Consider the following 17,390-nt stretch of genomic DNA (forward strand, 5'->3'; position numbering starts at 1 on the left):
CATTGACCGTTGCCTGGCTGACATCACCTGTCTAGTTACCAGTTTGTCTGTATGATGACCTACATTGACCGTTGCCTGGCTGACATCACCTGTCTAGTTACCAGTTTGTCTGTATGATGACCTACATTGACCGTTGCCTGGCTGACATCACCTGTCTAGTAATCAGTTTGTCTGTATGATGACCAACATTAATTGTTGCCTTTCTGACATCACCTGTCTAGTAACCAGTTTGTCTGTATGATGACCAACATTAATTGTTGCCTTTCTGACATCACCTGTCTAGTAACCAGTTTGTCTGTATGATGACCAACATTAATTGTTGCCTTTCTGACATCACCTGTCTTGCTACCAGTTTGTCTGTATGATGACCAACATTAATTGTTGCCTTTCTGACATCACCTGTCTTGCTACCAGTTTGTCTGTATGATGACCAACATTAATTGTTGCCTTTCTGACATCACCTGTCTTGCTACCAGTTTGTCTGTATGATGACCAACATTAATTGTTGCCTTTCTGACATCACCTGTCTTGCTACCAGTTTGTCTGTATGATGACCAACATTAATTGTTTCCTGGCTGACATCACCTGTCCAGTAACAGATTTGTCTGTATGATACCAACATTGACCACTACCTGGCTGACATCACCTGTCTAGTAACCAGTTTGTCTGTATGATGACCAACATTAATTGTTGCCTTTCTGACATCACCTGTCTTGCTACCAGTTTGTGTGTAAGATGACCAACATTAATTGTCGCCTTTCTGACATCACCTGTCTAGTAACCACTTTGCCTGTATGATACCAACATTGACCGCTACCTGGCTGACAGCACCTGTCTAGTAACCAGTTTGTCTGTATGATGACCAACATTAAATGTTGCCTTTCTGACATCACCTGTCCAGTAACCAGTTTGCCTGTATGATACCAACATTGACCGTTGCGGTGCTGACAGCACCTGTCTAGTAACCAGTTTGTCTGTATGATGACCAACATTAAATGTTGCCTTTCTGGCATAACCTGTCTTGTTACCAGTTTGTTTGAATGGTGACCAACATTGACCGTTGGCTGACTGGCACCATCTGTTCACCTACCTCTTGTGTCTGTGAGGCGACCGCCATTGACTGTTGCCTGTTTATTCTTTAGCTTGTTCAATCCCTACGGTGACGTGCGTCATCATCTCATACTTATATTTGCTTCATCGTTGATATAGTAAAATCTGCTCATATTTTGGATATACTTAACCACTTTCTATATTTGAACCAACCCTCAACATTTGAGTTTAAGTAAATTTAACTATCTGCTAGATGAATTCCTGGAAAGAATGAGTTACTGTAACCTTAACTATCTGCTGGATGTATTCCTGGAAAGAGTGAGTTACTGTAACCTGTACTATCTGATGCATCTAGATGTATTTCTGAAGACTGTCTGCTGTCTGCTTGATGTATTGCTGAAGACATTGAATTACTATAACATTAACTATCTGCCAGATGTATTCCTGGAGACACTGAGTTACTTTAACATTAACTATCTGCTAGATGTATTCCTGGAAACATTGAGTTACTTTAACCTTTAACTGTCTACTAGATGTATTCCTGGAAACATTGAGTTACTTTAACCTTTAACTGTCTGCCAGATGTATTCCTGAAAACATTGATTTACTTTAACCTTAACTGTCTACCAGATGTATTCCTGGAAACATTGATTTACTTTAACTTTAATTATCTGCTAGAGGTATTCCTGGAAACATTGATTTACTTTAACTTTATGTATCTGCTGGATGTATTCCTGGAATCATTGAGTTACTTTAACCTTAACTATCTGCTAGATGTATTCCTGGAAACATTGAGTTACTTTAACCTTTAACTGTCTGCCAGATGTATTCCTGGAAACATTGAGTTACTTTAACCTTTAACTGTCTGCCAGATGTATTCCTGGAAACATTGAGTTACTTTAACCTTTAACTGTCTGCTAGATGTATTCCTGGAAACATTGAGTTACTTTAACCTTTAACTGTCTGCCAGATGTATTCCTGGAAACATTGAGTTACTTTAACCTTTAACTGTCTGCCAGATGTATTCCTGGAAACATTGAGTTACTTTAACCTTAACTATCTGCTAGATGTATTCCTGGAAACATTGAGTTACTTTAACCTTAACTATCTGCCAGATGTATTCCTGGAAACATTGAGTTACTTTAACTTTAACTATCTGCTAGATGTCTTCCTGGAAACATTGAGTTATTTTAACCTTAACTGTCTACCAGATGTCTTCCTTGAGATATTGAGTTACCGTTACCTTAACTATCTGCTTGATGTCTTCCGCGAGATATTGAGTTTCTGTAACTTTAACGATCTGCTAGATGTATTCCTGGAGACATTGAGTTACCGTAACCTTAACTATCTGCTAGATGTATTCCTTGAGACATTGAGTTACGCATCACCATCTCCTCGATGTATTTCGGGAGGTCGGCAGTTATTTCAGACATTGTTTTGAGTTGCCTAAACCAATCCCACATTACAGTATTAATGACACTTGTTATTCTCCATATTTTTAACTGTCGATGTCTTTGATGTAATCCTGGTATTGGCTATAAATGATTACAGATAGGGGCTATAGCTCCCGTCTTCCCCTATCCCTTCTTGCCCCCTGAGGCGAGGACCAATATCACTACACACCATTCATCACCAGCCCAGAATAGTGTGCAAGACATGCTGCGGGGGTTGGGGCCTTCACGAACAATATGATGATTGTGATCATATTACACCGAGTTAGCAGGGATTTATTCCACGAAATCACACATGTCTTGACACTTATGGCAATTTTCAAAATCGAGCTTGTCTATTGCCCCCTCTCTCCGCGTGGAGGTGACAGATTGCTATGAGTTTCCCAGTAATTGTAGTTATTCCATTAATACAACTTTCCAGGCAAGACAATATGTGAAAAGACAGTCCTTCATTGCTGCATACTATGAATGGATGCGAGGTGTTTTTTTCCTCGTAACGGATCTGCCGACCCAAAATTGCAGAAATGTAGAATAAAATTGATATTTTACGAATCGTGTTTTATTTTTTTCATCGAGTCTGTCAATAAATTTCAATAAATAAAGCCTAGATCGATATTAGAAGGGACGTAACTCATTGTAAAGCAGCACATTTAGTTCCATGTTTTATCCTGTCGACCATATTTGTGAGGGGTCACTCTTAAACTAAAGTGTTTTTCAAATTTCATTTTGATTCTGATTTCGATCACCTATCATGTGGTTTTGTAAAAGTTACCGAGTAACTTCACTTGCTCACTTCTGCCGTGTTCAGGCGATGACAACTGAGACCTTGGACCTGTCTTTGCCAGGTACCATCCATTTTGGAGAAACGCTCAGGTGATGCAGATCGTAGACCTTTACCTGATGAAAGCCATAGGAATGGAGATATAGTTGACAGAGCAAAGGTTATGACTGAGTGACTCCGTGACTGGCACAGCGGGTTGTACACCTCGAAAACCCTCAAATATATCGAGTTAAAGTTCATGAGTTGACGTTAGGAAATCTGTTAAATGATAGTAGTAAATATTTAGTCAGTAAGTCAAGGCCATAGGCCCATGGTACATCAAAGTGTATACAGAAATGTAACAAGACATGTTGTTCATATACACGAAGATCTAAGGCGCAGAGCTTTGTAGACACAAGTGGCTAAGTCTTTGCAGAGTAGGTACATTCACTGAAGACATTAACATGTTAAATTAATGTTTGGATGGATTTACATAAAATTTCTGAGGTGTGTACTCAGATCTCAGTTTATTATATACATTGCATTAAAAAATGAGTCCACGTGTGTGCATTTATCAGTAAATCATTTATTATCTCTTTGTTTTTATCATGTTTCGTAAATATTATAAGTGTAACATCCTCCAATCCTTATCATGTTAACGGAAACCAAGCAGTCTCCACTTCATAGACCCATAATCAACCATAGTACAGCTTGCGGATCTTGAATTTACCCTGAGAACACAAACCGCCGGTCCCAATGAAACTCTCATTTATTGCTTCCCCCATTTTCTGTCCATCGATCTGCCGCTGTGGGTCCGTCGACCACGGTCATCGTTCTCTCCTCTGGCCAACTGACCACACTAGGCCATGCAACCAGCCAATCAATGCCATGCATCAGTTCAAGCGATCATCTTCCATGTCATGTGAACCTAAACACCGACGACGATTACCACACCACAAATAATGAACATCTTCAATGCACTGGTGGGTAATTTAGGGGTGAGGGTGAACGCCTAAAGTCTGTTATCAGCCCATATAATTCTGTCCCACCACCTTCCGATATCATTGTAACTGCCCATTGGGACTCCACACCAGAGACATATGACGGTACAGTGTTAGAGCGCCCATCCAACTTTTCGACATTTTGCTCGCGGTGAAGATTTTGATGCGTTATGGGCATATTCACCCACGGGACCTCAGTGGGTGGCGTAACCACATTATAGACACATTATAGACACATTATAGACACACTATCTTTACCCAGCATGTTTATGAAGTCTTTTATGTTCTTTATCGTCTACCAGATCCAAATGATAATGATGTAATTCTCCTGCTGTCAATGTACCTGTATTGAAGACATATTCATAAATGGACTGCCAATGTTTCCCAACGTCAAAGGGTAAACTATCCGTGGACGACGTCCTTCAGACTTCTCAACGTGCCTTACATCTGCTGATTGAGGTTAATTGTAGGAAGAGTATGATAATTGAGATGTTTATATCACAGCGAGGACAACCTGCAGAATACCTGCTGTAATAAATTTATAAACACAAGGTGCTGCAATTAATTCATCTTATCACAGCATGATTGCTTTGTATATACTTGAAACGTTTATTGTCAACATATTGACGTTTGATGGCGAAGGTGTCTCCTTACCATGATGTCACTGTAATAAACTGGATACTTTTACACTCAAGATTATTATTGGAGAATAGTTTGTTCAAATAACTGGGGTAATTATTAAGGTAATAGAGACGGTCGGGTAGCCTAGTGGTTCAAGCGTTCGCTCGTCACGCCGAAGACCTGGGTTCGATTCCCGACATGGGTACAATGTTTGAAGCCCATTTCTGGTGTCCCCCGCCGTGATATTGCTGTAATATTGCTAAAAGTGGCGTACAAACCATACTCACTCACTCACTCACTATTAAGGTAATAAGTCATTAATAATGTCATCGTTGTTTATTGTTGAAATACCTTAAGCACAAACAAACATGGCTTGGCAGACTAAATCTGATACCCCCCCAAAATGGTTACCGTTAATTATCAGGAACATAACAGGTTATTTTAAGTTTTTCTTACGGCAACTTCAAGGTAGTGTATAAAAGAGAGGAAAGTTCATTTGAAATGCTGCTACTTCAGAAGCCCGTTAGTGCTTCAAAGTCGCCCTGCGACTACTACTACGACTACGACTCCTGCGACCACTTATACTACTGTCGCGTTAACAACAATACCGTGCTCTAACCGATGTTAATTCAATGTTGTATGCCGGATTGTCCGGCAAGGTGTGTAGTTTTTAAAACCAGGAATTAATAATGATGTTTCACATTAAAACATATAGTTTTGGAAACACTACTTGTACCTCATGGAATTCTCAATGCAAAATACTTACTTTTGCATGTTTCTCATGGCATATGGCTCTTTCAATGTCAAAATAACAATTATGATAAGCCTTGCGATAGAGGACCTTATGACTGAAAAATCACAATTTGACTTTTCATTATATTTTAAAACTACAGCATCTTCGGAACACAAACATACAATTCACAAGCTTCAATTCATATTTATTACAGAGATACATGACATCACACATATCGATCTTCACTGAAATAAGTTGACGTAAACGTCTTTATGACGTCAAAGCACAATTGTATTCCTAGCACCCATAAGGTCCCCATTTCTCCTGGGGGTCACAATTAACATCTAGGATTATCTACAATATAATCCACTTGAAAAAAGACCTATTGCATGTTTAGATAAAACAATTAAAACTTGCAATTATATCACAATTCAGCATGCACTCAACGCTAACTCCACATATCGTTATATGGCAGATTGCAGGAACTGCATGTGCTAGAGCCCAGGATGTACCGGGCAGACCACAAGTAAGGTGGGCTGTACATGCCAACATCAGATTACTTGCTAGCAAGGTAAGGTGAGAAGTTGGTGACAAACACATGATTGATAAAAAATCATATAAGTAAGCCTGCCACACGACTGCTGCTTCTACCACTACTACTTACTACTACGGTTTGTTAGACTTGTGGTTAAAGTGTTCGCTCGTCACGCCGAAGACCGTGTTCGAGTCCCCACATCGGTACAATGTGTGCAGCCCAGTTCTGGTGTCCCCCTCCCCCTTATTGCAGGAATATTGCTAAAAGCAGCGTAAAACTATACTCACTCCACTACTACTACCACTACTATACTACTACTACAACTTACTACTTTTACAACTGCTACTGCTACTGCTACTACTACTGACCCGTGAAGATCCGGGGTAGAATAGGTCTTCAACAACCCATTCTTGCCGTAAATGACGTCAATGCTTGACGTTAGGGGCGACTAACGGTATTGGGTGGCCAGGTTCGCTGACTTTGTTGATGCATGTCATCGTACCGTACGTGGATCGATGCTCATGGTGTCAATCACTGGATCCAGACTCGATTATCTACAGACCGCTGTCATATAGCTCGACTTGTGCTGAGTGTGGCGTTAAACAACAAACAAACAAACAAACTTACTACTACTACTACTACAACTACTACTACTAGTACTACTACTACTACTACTCCTACTACCACTACGACGACTACGACTACGACTACTACTACTACTACTACTACTGCTACTACTACTATTGCCACTACTACTTTTCTACTACTACTACTTCCTACTTCTACTGCTGCTACTATTCTATTTCTTCTACTACTTCCTACTTCTACTGCTGCTACTATTCTATTTCTTCTACTACTTCCTACTTCTACTACTGCTACTATTCTACTACTACTACTTCCTACTTCTACTACTGCTACTATTCTACTACTACTACTTCCTACTTCTACTGACCGCCTCCGTGGTCTTGTGGTAGAGCGTCCGCCCGGAGAGCGGAAGGTCCAGGGTTCGATCCCGGGCCGCGTCATACAAAAAGACGTTAAAAGATTGTACTTGTTGTTACCCTGTCTGGCGCTCGGCATTAAGGGGCTAAAACAAGGACTGGTCGGCTCGGAGTCAGTATACTGTGTCTGAGTGGGGTATTCATGTTAAACTGCGGCATGGTATCTCAGTGAGCTAACACTATAAATCGGCATCAGTCCGGACTAGTACAAGCAGCCACACACACACATACACGTGCATGCACGTCGCTATATAAGTGCAATAATCTTGGACGCGACGTTAAACCCAATTTCACCTCACCTCACCTCCTACTTCTACTACTGCTACTATTCTAATACTACTACTTCCTACTTCTACTACTGCTACTATTCTACTACTACTACTTCCTACTTCTACTGCTGCTACTATTCTAATACTACTTCCTACTTCTACTACTGCTACTATTCTACTACTACTACTTCCTACTTCTACTACTGCTACTATTCTAATACTACTTCCTACTTCTACTACTGCTACTATTCTACTACTACTACTTCCTACTTCTACTACTGCTACTATTCTACTACTACTTCCTACTTCTACTACTGCTACTATTCTACTACTACTACTTCCTACTTCTACTACTGCTACTATTCTAATACTACTTCCTACTTCTACTACTGCTACTATTCTACTACTACTACTTCCTACTTCTACTACTGCTACTATTCTAATACTACTTCCTACTTCTACTACTGCTACTATTCAACTACTACTACTTCCTACTTTTACTACTGCTACTATTCTACTACTACTACTTCCTACTTTTACTACTGCTACTATTCTACTACTCTTCCCACTTCTACTACTGCTACTATTCTACTACTACTTCCTACTTCTTCTACTGCTACCTATTACTACTATTGTTCATTTTTTCTCTCTCTTTTTACCCACAATGCACTTTACTTGAGGGGACATGTAGCTATCCTTTTGGCAAATGGTCATAATTTATCCTCAAGAAGTAAGGATGGGTAGGTGTTACACTTGGTCAGCACGTCAAATAAACCAAGAACATACACTGTAGGATGGTAGAAGGACTTATGAAAATATCTCAGTTTTATTGCAATTTGGGTACCCGTACTGCATTTGTGTATAACTATAGCAAGACTTACAATGGACAAATCCCTCTCAATATTGTACCTCAACAACCACCATCGCAGTGTGATGTGGTGATCCACGTTTTACTGGATTTTAGAGAAAGACGGCAACCTCGACGTTGGCTTCAACCTACACTTCGAATGTGTATTCATTCTGTACCTCGTAGTATCACAAAATGGTGATTTGTATTTTTAGGAGGTGCTTGTTTTTTGTGTTAATATGATAAAAATACAAATAGATATGCATACGTTATAAACTGCCCACATGAGCAAAGGATGTGAACTAAGTATGAAGTGAACAAATTACGTTAGTTTGCGTCCTTGGTATCCGCGTGTTTGAATACGCTCCACTGCACACACGGTTTCAAATGTATTTTAAGATATTTGGCATTTTAGTATGATTAAACATAAGACGACGTGGTATGTTTTACTAGATAGCCGCTCACAAAGAGCGCGTGTAACTAAAGTGTGGTCATGTCAATACCGAATGTTAGCCAAATATGTCCGTGTGGCCTTGTCTACACTTGCAGAGTTTGTCTGAAACACAACATGTATTGTTGAACAATCCGGCCACTGATCCAATGTTGTAGAAAGCGCTCCTGGGTGCGATGTCCTTGTGTCCTGTTCCCCCCTCTGTCCTGTTTCTTCCCGTGTCCTCTTTCTCCATGGCCTGTTTCCGCTATGTCCTTTTTCTCCATGGCCTGTTTCCGCTATGTCCTGTTTCTTCCCATGTCCTGTTTCCCCCTTTGTCCTGTTTCTTCCCGTGTCCTGTTTCCGCTATGTCCTGTTTCTTCCTGTGTCCTGTTTCCCCCTCTGTCCTGTTTTTTCCCGTGTCCTGTTTCTCCATGTCATGTTTCCGCTATGTCCTGTTTCTCCATGTCGTATTTCCGCTATGTCCTGGTTCTTCCCGTGTCCTGTTTCTCCATGTCATGTTTCCGCTATGTCCTGTTTCTCCATGTCGTATTTCCGCTATGTCCTTGTTCTTCCCGTGTCCTGTTTCTCCATGTCATGTTTCCGCTATGTCCTGTTTCTCCATGTCCTGTTTCCGCTATGTCCTGTTTCGCCAAGTGTCCTGTTTCCACGTGTGTCCTTCTTCGTGTGTCCTGTTTCTTTCATGTGTTTATATTTCCCATGTTTCTTCCTGTGTTATACTTCTCATGTTTCCTCCTCTGATATATATATCATGTTTCTTCATGTGTTATATTTCCCATGTTTCCTACTGTGTTATATTTCCCCTGTGTCCTTTTTCTTCATGTGTCCTGTTTCTTTCATGTGTTACATTTCCCATGTCTCTTCATGAGTTATAATTACCATGTTTCTTCCTGTGTTATAATTCCTATGTTTCCGTCTGTATTATATTTCCCATGTTTCTTTCTGTGTTATAATTCCCATGTTTCTTCCTGTGTTGTAATTCCCATTTTTCTTCCTGTGTTATAATTCCTATGTTTCTTTTTGTGTTATAATTCCCATGTTTCTTCCTGTGTTATAATTCCAATGTTTCTTCCTGTGTTATAATTCCCATGTGTCTTCCTGTGTTATAATTCCCATGTGTCTTCCTGTGTTATAATTCCCATGTTTCTTCATGTGTTATATTCCCTCATGTTTCCCACTATGTCATATGTCCCCATGTGTCCTGTTTCCCCTGTATCCTGTTTCTTCATGTGTCTTGTTTAATTTCATGTGTTATACTTCCCATACTTTCCCCTGTGTGTCCTGTTTCCCCTGTGGTATGTGTCACATGTGTCCCTATGAAGAGTGTTGCGGGGCTAATGCTTGTAGTGATTGTGCAATTGTACCTTGTTATCATGCTTCCTATTAAATATTCAGGCAGAGATGCCCTAAGGCGTGCAAATTACAGACCCTACCACGGATTTGAGTTCTATATATCTCATAATACTAGAGTGTTGAAGATATCAGTAACTTGGGAGATACGAGTTTATTTTAAATACAATAAATTACAGCAACCGGTGAGGGTGAGGTGAAATTGGGTTTAACGTCGCGTCCAAGATTATTGCACTTATATAGCGACGTGCATGCACGTGTATGTGTGTGTGTGGCTGCTTGTACTAGTCCGGACTGATGCCGATTTATAGTGTTAGCTCACTGAGATACCATGCCGCAGTTTAACATGAATACCCCACTCAGACACAGTATACTGACTCCGAGCCGACCAGTCCTTGTTTTAGCCCCTTAATGCCGAGCGCCAGACAGGGTAACAACAAGTACAATCTTTTAACGTCTTTTTGTATGACGCGGCCCGGGATCGAACCCTGGACCTTCCGCTCTCCGGGCGGACGCTCTACCACAAGACCACGGAGGCGGTCTACAGCAACCGGTGCCGACTATTCAGAACGATGAGCTGGTAGCACACGATGCACTATGAGAAGACGGTGGATCCAGATATTGATTAGGTTACATGTTTAAAATGAGTAATGATAATACTGATTACGTTTGTCACTATGTATTCCGTCAACAGCCACACTGTGTTCCTGCATTTGACAACGAGATTAGAGACTTCGACAAGGGTAGTTTCGTTTTCAGCCGTCAAGATCTTCATGAGCTGTAGTCAGATCCGATCTTGTAAACATCTCAATCCATGAGCCATTTTAGACCACCCCGTCCATCTCCCTGTGTTAATGAAGCCAGTACTATGCATCTAAGCACGAGTGTGACTGACCGACGATATCCGAATGACCAGACTATCATATCGATCACCTATTAGTTAATTGATCTAATCACGCCACAATGAACCCCAATGTGGATTCCATTGTTTCCGATCGAGGCCTAAGGACACGCCAGCCCTTTCTTATATTTGCTTCATCATCTTAAATACAATTGGGGGAGGAGATTTTAATTTGATACACCAGAGGGATGTACCAGATCAATGCTCTCGCCTTACAACAAGCATAGGCATAGTGAGGCGCACTGTACAGTGTATGTGGTAGATACGTGTATATACTGACTGAGAGAGTATATATACTGTGGTACAACGTATGTAGTACATGCATGTCTATATTGTATATCAGTGAGAACAACGGTGTCTCAGTGATTTTCATTGTGAATTCATTGTCAGGGCATTAAGGTAAAGATTCAAAATAATAAACATTACACTTTTTACACAAATCAACTCTAATATTACAATGACGAAATGAGGATTGTCTTTTATTGCACTCCACATGATGTCAGAATTTTGTTACGAGGCAATTGATGCATTATTTCAGTTGTGTGATATTTTTGTTTTCTACTCAGTGTAAATGGTTGTATTTTCCTTAGATACAGATATAAGCTATTTGCTAGTTCAGTGCAAATGGCATTTACCGTTTCCAAATGCGGCTTCCATTCCAGTACCATGTTCTTATTCCAGTGCATTTTGGCGTTTATAAATCAAGTGCATGTCCCGTTTTCTGTTTCAGTGCACGTATGTTCAATACCTTTGGTCAAGGGTACATGTTTTCTGTTCTATACATGTGATGGCTCCTTATCAGGGTACATATTTTCTGTTCTATATATATGATGGCTTCTTGTAAGGGTACATATTTTCTGTTCTATACATATGATAAATTCTGGTCAAGGGTACATGGTTTCTGTTCTATATATATGATGGCTTCTTGTAAGGGTACATATTTTCTGTTCTATAGATGAGATAAATTCTGGTCAAGGGTACATATTCTCTGTTCTATACATATGATGTCCTCTTGTCAAGGGTACATGTTCTCTGTTCTGTACATATTATGTCCTCTAGTCAAGGGTACATGCTCTCTGTTCTGTACATATTATGTCCTCTAGTCAAGGGTACATGCTCTCTGTTCTGTACATATTATGTCCTCTAGTCAAGAGTACATGCTCTCTGTTCTGTAAATATTATGTCCTCTAGTCAAGGGTACATGCTCTCTGTTCTATACATATGATGTCCTCTAGTCAAGGGTACATGCCCTCTGTTCTGTACATATGGTGGTTTCTAGTTAAGGATGAGTGTTCTCTGTTCTATACATATTATGTCCTCTAGTCAAGGGTAGATGCTCTCTGTCCTATACATATGCTGACTTCTAGTCAAGGGTACATGCTCTCTGTTCTATACATATGGTGGTTTCTAGTAAAGGATCAGTGTTCTCTGTTCTATACATATTATGACTTTTAGTCAAGGGTTAATGTTTTCTGTTGCAGTATGAATGCTGTGGCAAGAACAGAAACGCAGCTCAAGGGATCAAGAAGCGGAAACACAACCCTTTCCGCGTATCATACCTCTTCCTGAGAGATGGTTTTAGAAACAGAGGTAAGGTCGATGTTAATAATACGTCTAGCATCGATGTCCTATCGCAGGATACATCTACATGTGTTGTGACTTAAAACCTTAATGATAGGTTATAAACACTTATCATCATCATAGACTTATCTGCTGAATATAGCTTTCATACATGAAGACAGATGAGTGTTGAACAACGTCCATGATTTCACAACTGATGTTATCTCCAAATCTTTAATCATACCTTAGTTATCCGGCTTCAACATATACGCATTTATCAAATACCTTAATGACTGGTTCGAACTGTGACAGCGCTTCCATACTAACAATACGAAAATTGCTTGGGGTGAAATTTGATATACGGCATAGGTATATCAATTACAGTATTTTTTGTGATAGTGTGGTCGGTATTGTATCTTTATGGGTAAATCTATGACAATGGGTACAATGTACGAAAAACGCTTTTGGTGTCAACCAGCTTCGGTATCGCTGAGTATATATACACGGCGGAATACCTAACGCACTCATTTATATACTCACTCACTCTGTTTGTGGTATGTATATATGGCTCACATATTCACAATGTATGTGTATTTTTTTTATATGTTCAAGCCGTTATTGAGCCGTTATACTTTTCTCACACACCCCGAGATACCACAGTTACATGTTTTTTTATCATTTGCTGATTCAACGTCAAAGTATCATACCTGGAACTTATTTGACACTCATACACATTATTTGTTGGACCTAAGAAAATAAGATATGTTTAATCTCGAATTTTGAAGCCGTTGTTAAACACCTGGAAGTTGCTGACAACGGTGTAAAACTACATTCGTTTACTCACTCTGTGGGTATATGCATATTTTGGCTTGCTGCCTATCACGTATCGACGCGTTGCCACAGGACATGTTATTGGATAGTCACGGAAGTTATGAACCGTACATATTTGAAGTACTTCAGTCCTACAGGCGTAAACGTCATATTGGTAGGTTGCTAACGTAACACAGGTCGTTGATGTTGACTTGTCCGGGACATAATCGGTGCGAATATTTCCATGAGGATCCTGGCATTACTTTGGGATGCAACCCTGCATTATCCTGAAGATAGTCTCTGTCTCATGTCACTTATGACTAAATGTTGCAATAGCTGATCAGATATTGTTTTGGCAATAATACATGTATGTTTTATTCTCACTCTCACTAAACACTATTATCTATATTTCCAGTGATACGGGAATGTGTGAGGTTTTGCAGCATCTGTATAACTGTGAGCATGCTCTTCATCGGTAAGTACCCCAAATAGTTAGCTCTGCACAGAACGTTTCTCTCACGTTTAATTGCTATTGTAATCATTTTATAGTTTTCTTATATTTTAACCTCATATATCAGAGTTATTCTCTCGAACAGATCTATATAACGATATCAAGAAAAACTAAACAATGTACAGACCCTTTCCTTATGTATAAGAAATCTCTGCTAAAATCAGAGTCGATTGAACGATTCCGATCATGCGCATGTGTTTATGAATCATTATCAAATAGTGATGATACCATCAGTGGTGAGTGTATCCCGCCGCACCGGTGGCACCCGTCACAAACACAAGGCAAGTCAAATGTCCACCTGACAAAACTCGGGAACATATGGTACAAGTCAAATTAGGGAATTGCATCGTCATCATTTTTGTCACTGATGGGTCAGATTTGGAAATGTCCTCTACATGTCTTCCGTGACACTTCTTGAAATCTTTACTGGGGACTTGAATGTTGTAAACTTGAGCTTTTATGCGGACGAATTTGTATTACCGCTTTTCGGTATTTTGCAAAAGAAAACTGATACAACACTTTATGCCACAGGTATACAGAAGAAGGAGTTATGTCCCTTTGAGCCGGCCATTCCGGTGTTCCTGTTGGTCGACGGCAGCATCCTGGCTCTACATACGGGCATCTCAGCTATCCGACTGTGTGTGGAGAGAAAGAAGTGCAGTGACTCGGATATCAATAGACTCGATAACACGAGCATCCTCCTGAAAATACTAGTACTCTTCCTCGTCCTGTGGAACTTGGCAGGTGGGTTAATCGATGTATGGACCTTGCAGTTATCTGCACTTAGCCTTTATATTGTACAGGACAATGACCACCAGCTCTGTATAAGCTGGATACGTGAAGCACGATACTAATTACACTAGCTGAAGCTTTGACAGTCTGGGAAACACATTGTGTTTGTGGGTGGAGGAGGGAGGAGTGCATGTGAACGTGTTGGTGAGTGTTTGAGAGTTGGGTGTTGTGACTGAGTGGGTGGAAGAGTGAGTGGTTGTGTGAGTGAGTGATTGTGTGAGTAGATGGATGTGAGAGTGAGTGGATGTGAGAGTGAGTGGTTGTGTGAACAGATGGTTGTGTGAGTGAGTGGGTGTGTGAGCAGATTGTTGTGTGAGTGTATGGGTGTGTGAGCAGATGGTTGTGTGAGTGAGTGGGTGTGAGTGAGTGGATGTGTGAGTGAGTGGCTGTGTGAGCAGATGGTTGTATGAAAGAGTGGGTGTGTGAGTGAGTGGCTGTGTGAGCAGATGGTTGTGTGAGTGAGTGGGTGTGTGAGCAGATGGTTGTGTGAGTGAGTGGATGTGAGAGTGAGTGGTTGTGTGAGTGCATGGATGTGAGAGTGAGTGGCTGTGTGAGCAGATGGTTGTGTGAGTGAGTGGCTGTGTGAGTGAGTGGCTGTGTGAACAGGTGGTTGTGTGAGTGAGTGGGTGTGTGAACAGATGGTTGTGTGAGTGAGTGGGTGTGTTAGTGAGTGTGGCTGTGTGAGCAGATGGTTGTGTGAAAGAGTGGGTGTGTGAGCAGATGGCTGTGTGAGTGAGTGGATGTGAGAGTGAGTGGTTGTGTGAGTGAGTGGCTATGTGAGCAGATGGTTGTGTGAAAGAGTGGGTGTGTGAGCAGATGGCTGTGTGAGTAAGTGGATGTGAGAGTGAGTTGATGTGTGAGTGAGTGGCTATGTGAGCAGATGGTTGTGTGAAAGAGTGGGTGTGTGAGCAGATGGCTGTGTGAGTGAGTGGATGTGAGAGTGAGTGGTTGTGTGAGTGAGGTGGATGTGAAAGTGAGTGGGTGTTTGAGCAGATGGTTGTGTGAGTGAGTGGCTGTGTGAGTGAGTGGCTGTGTGAGCAGATGGTTGTGTGAGTGAGTGGGTGTGTGAGCAGATGGTTGTGTGAGTGAGTGGCTGTGTGAGTGAGTGGATGTGAAAGTGGATGTATGAGTGAGGGGTTGTGTGAGTGAGTGGTTGTGTGAGTGAGTGGATGTGTAAGTGGACGTATGAGTGAGGGGTTGTGTGAGTGAGTGGTTGTGTGAGTGAGAGGTTGTGTGAGTGAGTGATGGAGAGTGAGAGATGTGAGTGGGGGTTAAAATGTTCGTCGTTCGTTCAGTAAGATGTCACAGTGTGTTCGTTAGGGTGGTGTTTAACTGAGTCAATGTGGCACATTCAGTCAGGTAGCACTCATGGGAATTCACAAAAGGATGCCACCCAATCTACGAATTGTATCCAGGTTATTGAGAGGTCATTGTGGACACCCGATTCTCGTTTTGACATCTTTCGACAAAAAACAGGACATATATGTCCTCGAATTACAACAGATGTAGTCAAGTGAGATGTGTACAACATTTCCAATCTCTATCTCACATGATATTTGTCCATGATGGATATGTATAGACAAATCCTTCCTTTAACTTCAGAGTACGAAATTCAATATGAACATAATCAAATGTGTGTGTTTGAATTCAACATATACTTTTAAGAATATTTTCTGAATTCAACATATACTTTTAAGAATATTTTCTAAATTCAACATTTACTTTTAAGAGTATTTTCTGGATTCAACATATACTTTTAAGAATATTTTCTGAATTCAACATATACTTTTAAGAATATTTTCTGAATTCAACATATGCTTTGCAGGATATTTTCTGAATTCAACATATAATTTTAAAAATATTTTCTGAATTCAACATATACTTTTAAGAATATTTTAGTTTTTTTCATCTGTGGTGTCAAGAAGGCTCATTGTGATTATTTCGTTGCAGGATCAGTGTGGATCTACAGTGTGGAGAAAATAGTGCAATTTCACGACTCCATCAGGACCACCTATTGTGACTTTACAGCGTATTATTTTGCATTTGGCCTTGTGACGTCAGCATACATTGTTGTTGGACTCATCATTGTGTTTGTGTTACTGACTGTGACGTCATTATACATATACCAGACTTGCACAAGGACGTCATTGCGCGGCATACAGGACGGAGAGACGGACCACCCAGACAGTATCACTCATATATAATCAAAATTGGCAGTTATCGCCACATCAGTCATCATCGTCACGCGCAATGTAAACGATTTGTCATCAGAGCCACATTCACCCCCATCCTCCACCCCCACCCCGCCAGCCCTTGCCAAGACTATCAGTACATGGTTGCCAAGGAAACCAGAGATAACTTGTTTGGAGAATAGTTGAATTGTTACTTTATGTATGTAGAAATGTATTTTGTTCATTTGTTTTTCAGGAATTATGTTGTATATACAAATGTTCTGGTAATAAAATGAGTTGATTAATTTTTTCACCCGTGTGTTGTGCTAGTATTAATGGCCAAACTTTGCTTGGAACATAGTTATACCACGGCCAGTCAACTTGATTGTGAAGAAAACCTAAACGCAAAATAACGTTTGTGGAAGTTTCTTTTGGTGAAACGCACAGCAGCGGATCCTGGCCAAGTAGGGGACGCAACTCTGCCAGCGAATTTCGACCACTTTTCCATAAGTGCCCTTAAGTTAGAAGCACTTCATATAGTGGGGTGACGGTCGTTCGTTGACACATACACACCGG

General features: G+C 40.6%; 1 protein-coding gene across 1 annotated transcript in view; it reads left to right on the forward strand.

The window, feature by feature from the left end:
- The window catches only part of LOC124146300 (transmembrane protein 272-like), a 39,301-nt gene extending 22,174 nt beyond the window's left edge, over positions 1-17,127 (forward strand). The window contains exons 2-5 of the mRNA XM_046516536.2: positions 12,452-12,560; positions 13,756-13,815; positions 14,383-14,595; positions 16,594-17,127. Of these exons, the coding sequence (XP_046372492.2) occupies positions 12,452-12,560; positions 13,756-13,815; positions 14,383-14,595; positions 16,594-16,847 (636 nt within the window). The 3' untranslated portion in view covers positions 16,848-17,127. The remainder of the gene's footprint in view (positions 1-12,451; positions 12,561-13,755; positions 13,816-14,382; positions 14,596-16,593) is intronic.
- The last annotated feature ends 263 nt before the right edge of the window (positions 17,128-17,390 follow it).

This window comes from Haliotis rufescens, unplaced genomic scaffold (genome assembly GCF_023055435.1).
Source record: "Haliotis rufescens isolate VD_foot unplaced genomic scaffold, xgHalRufe1.0.p SCAF_2, whole genome shotgun sequence".
NCBI classification, from domain to species: domain Eukaryota; kingdom Metazoa; phylum Mollusca; class Gastropoda; order Lepetellida; family Haliotidae; genus Haliotis; species Haliotis rufescens.